This window comes from Pempheris klunzingeri, chromosome 1 (genome assembly GCF_042242105.1).
Source record: "Pempheris klunzingeri isolate RE-2024b chromosome 1, fPemKlu1.hap1, whole genome shotgun sequence".
Lineage (NCBI taxonomy): Eukaryota > Metazoa > Chordata > Actinopteri > Acropomatiformes > Pempheridae > Pempheris > Pempheris klunzingeri.
This window is the reverse complement of record NC_092012.1, coordinates 14,995,970-15,001,871: the sequence shown is the minus strand read 5'-3', so window position 1 is coordinate 15,001,871 and position 5,902 is coordinate 14,995,970. Positions and strand designations below refer to the sequence as shown.

The 5,902-nt window shown below is 42.4% G+C and overlaps 1 protein-coding gene across 1 annotated transcript; it reads left to right on the top strand.

The window, feature by feature from the left end:
- Positions 1-722: 722 nt before the first annotated feature.
- On the top strand, positions 723-2,331 carry rassf10b (Ras association domain family member 10b). Its single transcript, XM_070834741.1, has one exon. The coding sequence runs from the start codon at positions 837-839 to the stop codon at positions 2,187-2,189; it is 1,353 nt and encodes a 450-aa protein (XP_070690842.1). The 5' UTR covers positions 723-836; the 3' UTR covers positions 2,190-2,331.
- The last annotated feature ends 3,571 nt before the right edge of the window (positions 2,332-5,902 follow it).

Below are 5,902 nucleotides of genomic sequence, written 5' to 3'. Positions count from 1 at the left end.
GCTTTACTCTGAGCTTCTGGAGCTGCATGAATCCACCTCATGAACACAGAGAGACCAGAAGAAAACAGAAGAGGAGTCTGGAGACTGAGCTGTCACACAAACACATGTAGTCAGTGAGTTAAACCACTTCTTAGAATGCATCTCTCTCATTTTATTGTATTTTGGGTTCATTTAATTTGGATTTTTTTTTTTTTTGGACTGTATTTTACCAAGAATACACCATAATGTTCTGTACTTAAATATCTGTTTCTCTCAGGTGGACAAACTACAGCTGTAATGTAAATTAAAATCAAATAAATGACTTTAATACAGCTTTTTTTTTTTTTTAATCTTAATCTCTTGTTATCTCCTATTTTAGACAATATTACTCAGCATTACTAGCAGATTTTTCTTTATTATTTACTTTAATTTATCTTCAAACGTCTAATTGTGTTTTGTATCATCCACTCAGTAAATCTGAATGAATCGTCACGGTGCTGTAAACTGGGTGGCCGTCATAAGACGTTTACTGTATAATCCCTTCTCATTTCATCAGACTAGTTGGACACAATGACCATCACCAAGCCCTCTTGCTAGTGGCAGTCATGTGATCAAACAAGTCTCGTGAGGGCGCAGCATAAACGCACCCAAAGTGTTTCCTTGACTTTGTCCTCAGGAGAGTGCACAGACACACATGGACCTCCAGACCTGCAGCAAACTTCTCACACGTGTCTGGGCCGAGAGAGTGTGGACACAGCTGCGCTTCTCTCTCTCTCTCTCTCTCCACTGACGCTTCTCTGAGGATGACTCTTTTCTGATTTTCAGTTATTAGAAGTACACTTTTGCAGAACTTCGTGATGGAGTCGGGGGAAAGTAAGGTGTCAGTGTGGGTCTGCCAGGAGGAGAAGCTCGTCTCCGGCTTGTCAAAGCGCACAACCTGCGCCGATGTAGTCAAAGTGCTCCTGGAGGAGCGCAGCTCGCAGCGCGGCCTCTCCGCGGCTTCGCCCTCTGGACGCTCACAGCCTCACTGCATCGTGGAGAAGTGGAGGGGGTTCGAGAGGATCTTACCGAACAAAACCAAGATCTTACGGCTGTGGGTGGCGTGGGGAGAGGAGCAGAGGAACGTCAAGTTCGTGCTGGTGAAGAGCGAGGCGTCTCTGACGAACCACGGAGCCCGGAGCGCGGAGGCGCGCGTGGTGCTCAGCAAACACAGCCCCTGTGTCACCAAGGGGACCGCGCGGGCTCCCGTGGGTGGCATCTCACCTGGGAAACAGCGTCGGATTGTCAGGAAAGCGTTCAGAAAGTTGGAGAAGCTCAATAAGAAGAGGGCGCAGGTGGCGCACAGGGACGCGTCCTCTGCGGAAAAGATGGAAACTTTGGCGCACCTTGTGATTTCTCAGGATCATACAATCCGCCAGCAGGTTCAGAGGATTACAGAGCTGGACGCAGAGATCGAGAAGTGCGAGGCAAAGGTGCATTTTGAAAGAATGAAAAGACACGGGATTAATTATGTGCAGGACACGTACTTAGTGGATACTGCTGCAGCCCGAGAGGGAGACAAAGTGCGCTCTGCTGACGCACTTGCCAAGTTTGAAGAGCATGTCCGACAGTGTGAAGAGGTCGTTCGACTACAAGAGGAGCTGTGGGAGCACGAAGCCCTTATAGAAATTCTCTCCATGCAGATGCAGGAGGAGCTGAACCACCGCTGGATGCAGCGCAGGAGAGGGGAGCTGCAGAGCAAAGACGCGGAGGCTGGAGAGGGCGCGCCGTCCGCGTCCGGCACCGAGGCAGACACGGCGTCAGAACACGAGCCGCTTTTGGAAGGAGAGAGGATCAGAACGCAGCTAGATGCGAGTTTATACATCGGTCTGCGCCTCAACACGGATTTAGAAGCTATTAGGAACGATTTAGAGCTGACCCAGGAGATTTGCGGGGCGAGGGAGAAGGAGATGAGGGATTTGCTGGAGAAAGTGAACACTTTGGGCATGGAGGAGGAGGAGGAGGAGACAGCCAGTGAGGAGAGACGCGGCCACGGGACAGATGATAAAACAGGGATGATGAGCACTTTGGAGGGGAAAAGCGAGTGGGTGGAGCAGGCCAGGGGTCTGTCAAAAGCTCACAGCGGGAACGACGACGACTCAGACACTGGCTTAAGTTCTCTGCACAGCCAGGACTCAGATGGCCACCCTGTGTGGGAGTCACTGGTTTAGGATCTTACAAGGAAAACTGTTTATGAACTAGAAAAATAATGACTTTCTACAATCTCAGGGATTATAATTACTCTAGCACAAGATGTTCCTATATTTTTATAGAGCCCTTCACACACTGGTTTAAGAACTGCCACAGGTCTTTTTTGATGGGGTGACAAGTGTTGTGCTCAGCAAGAAAGCTGTTTTGGCACAGAAATAAATTCTTTTTGTGAAGATTGAGTGCATTTGTTCCTCTTTTCTCTTTGATTGACCCAAAAAACTGACATAACAAACAAGGTAAAAAAAAAATAAAACAAACCCTTGTGGATATGAAACATGCCAAAGATGTGAAAGGTGAAGGCAGATCATTTCCACAACCTCTGCCATGCTGATACACACCAGCAGCCACAACACAAAGTCAGAGCTCTTTGGGATTATTCTGCAGATTGTGAACAGCATCTCAGCTTTCACTGTGACCCAGACACTGAGTGATAAAGACAACCTCTGTGCTGTGAATAATGAAGTCACAATAATATGTGAAGTTAAAACCACCACCCCCCCTCTCCCTCTGAGATGATGAGTGACAAACCATACACACACTGAGTGCTGTATTCCCCAGATGATTATGTGTGTTAATGCACAATGTTTACTGCTGCTGACATCATTTGACAACATCAAGCGAAAAATCACCAGAGAAGCTGAACCTTGTCCGGGTCCGGTCACAACATTCAAAGTTTTAAAAAGACTGCAGCAAATTGCATTTGCTCGTTGCTAAAAAAAAAGACTAGGTTTCATCCTGAATTTCCCCCAAATGAAAATATAATAAAAGTCCAGTGCAGATCTTTGATGTCTGATGAATACATGTGCAGTACGGCCGCCTCTTCCTGTGTTTGACACTCCTGCAACAGGAAGGAACAGATTTTCTGGTGGGGTGAAAACAAAATCTTCAAATCCACAAAGCCCCAGGGCTCTTATGTAAAGACAATTTTTATGTCAGCTTAGCAATTATGTGTTTGGAGGCTTTGGTCAGACCACTTTATAGCTTCACAATAATACCGCTGGGACAATACTTTGCATTTGATGACTCACAGCGATGCAATCTGCAGACTGTGATTTTGTGTGAGGTCAAGAAGAAATGTTTTTTTTCCCTCTCCTTTCACAGCCTCTTAACTCCTGAGATCCAATGAGCTCCGTGTCACATAATGTTTGTAGTTGATTAGAAGCTGTGCTGACGTACCTCCGTTCACCCCATCTTAGTGTGCAATTAACTGTCAATCTTATTTCTGCAAGATTGATGATCCTGTTAAACTGCCAAGTAAATAAAAAAATCTCCTTTTACCGCTGTCCATATCAATAAACCAGACCCCCCCCCCCCCCCTTAAGGCTTCAGCATTCTGCTCATTATGGAGATGAGATTGCCGCCAATGAATATCATTGCCCTCCAAAGACACCCCTGACTACTGATGCACCCGTCTGATATGGTTGATATGATATTGGTACCGACACCGATCGTAGTGAATGGTGAGACTGATCCACGTTATATTTCTTTCACAATAGCATTAGTATTCACTATTTCCACCATCAGTTACATTCAGGCACAACGGGCCTCCAGGTCAATAGTTTGTATATTGTTTACTAATATTATATAATATATAATATTATATAATATTTCAATGGGCGCCGTGCAGTGAGGTATGCAGGTTTTTAGATGCAAGGGGGGGGGGGGGGGAGCACTGCTGTAGGATATCCTAACTTAATGTATCAGGAGAGAAAAAGTTCCTCCCTACATCCATATTAAATATTTCAAATCCTGGCCATGCTTTAGCAATAATTGCTGATACATATATGCTGCGATGTAATGATGGCTGTCAAAGATATCGAGCAGTATTGTGTATCCATGAGTCTACACTTACTTTAGGCTCTAGTTTTGCTGTGTACCCGACATTTGCCTTGTTTCCAACATTGTGGCCAACAGATGACAAAGTTGAGTTTGATATGTGGCCCTAAAACGTTGTCCAAAGCTTTTTACATAAACAGAAAGGCTCTATTTATACACAGTACAGTATGTTATATCCCTGCTTTCTTCTGCAGCCACTGAGAAACATCATCTGGAGTGAAGACAGAAAATATGATACTACTTATTCCTGAGTTCATTTACAGTCAGAAAAAGTTTCTAGGCTTAGCATTAAAGGAAAAAAAAAAAAAAAAAAAGGCATAAGAAACAGTATTGAATTCCAGCCTTGATAAACCGCCCATGTGCAGCTTTGAATACAAAGAGAGATGTAAGACAACACAAAAGTATACATTACTGCCCGTGTCCCAGAGTTGTACGCCTACTTAATGGATGTATTGAATTATTCAAACCCAGAGAAGGAATAAAAGATGAGAAAAGCGGTTTCTCAGCATATACAGTAACCAAGTCACACAGCAGCAAAGGAAATGTTATGTAACTCTCATATGTGTGAGAATATTGGAGGATCATTTTGGGTAAAGTCTTTGTTCCTACTGTTACACAGTCTTGTGGGTTTGGCATCGTTTAGTATCACATTTATATGAAAATATCAGGTACACCGCAGAGACTTTGTTTAGCATTTTTAATTATTGATAGGTAGGTATTGATAGGTTTCTTACAATCACTATGATTTGCAGTAATCCAGATGTGTGTTTCAAATTCCTGTTCAAATTATTAGCAAAACAAAAACCTTCACATGAAGTGGCACAGTCTCAAAGTTTAAAGGACTCATATGCACAGCTGAGAGCAAAATTTGAGCCTGAGGCAAAAGAAAAGAATCTTCATAATAACAGATTTTTGTGTTACTATTAGCGCTCAAATCTCTTATATGTCTTATATGTATATATATATATATATATATATATATATGTATATATATATATATATATATATATATATATATATATATATATATATATATATATATATATATATATATATATATATGTCTTATATGTCTTATATCTCTTATATGTTTGATATCTCAGCATAGCGCCACACTGTGGTGAGATTATATCTGCGAGAGTCATTGATATGTCAGATGCAGAGACACATCAGGTGCACCAATAGTTTGGGTATTTACGTGTCAAAGTAAGGGTGAACTGTGAACTGTGGGGGGGGACAACACCATCCTCTCCTTAAACTGTCAAATGACTGGACAGTCAAGTTTGTGGTTGTGCTAAGAGGGAGTAAGGGAGAGCTCTTTGTATGTTAAAGCTGAAAAAGGTATCAAATCTAGACAGTCTAGATAGAAAACCTTCGTCTGAGGTCTTGGAGAGAGCTTTCTTTGAGAAAGAGGGAAATGAGTGCAGAGAAGATCTGTCTTACAGGGATGAGAGTTTCATACACAACCTCTCTCCACACTAGGTGGAAATATTTTCGTTATGGATCAGTCTGCTGATTATATTTTCAATTAAATCGTTTAATGTACAAAATGTCAAAATGAAATAGTTGAAAAATGCCCATCACAATTTCTACAAACTGCTTGTTTTGTCAAACCAACAGTCGAAGGTCAGAATTAACCAGCATATTCTGTTCACAATGATGTCAAACTGAAACATTTCTACTATGAAGGAAACTAGCGTTTGAATATTTGCCATTTTTGCCTTTGATCAACTTATCAATGAACTGTATCGGCTCTCTATTGGATCAGCCTCTAGAAAGGTTCTGGCCACTGACATATTCTAGTTTCCTTCCAATGAAAAGATGACACATGTAGCAT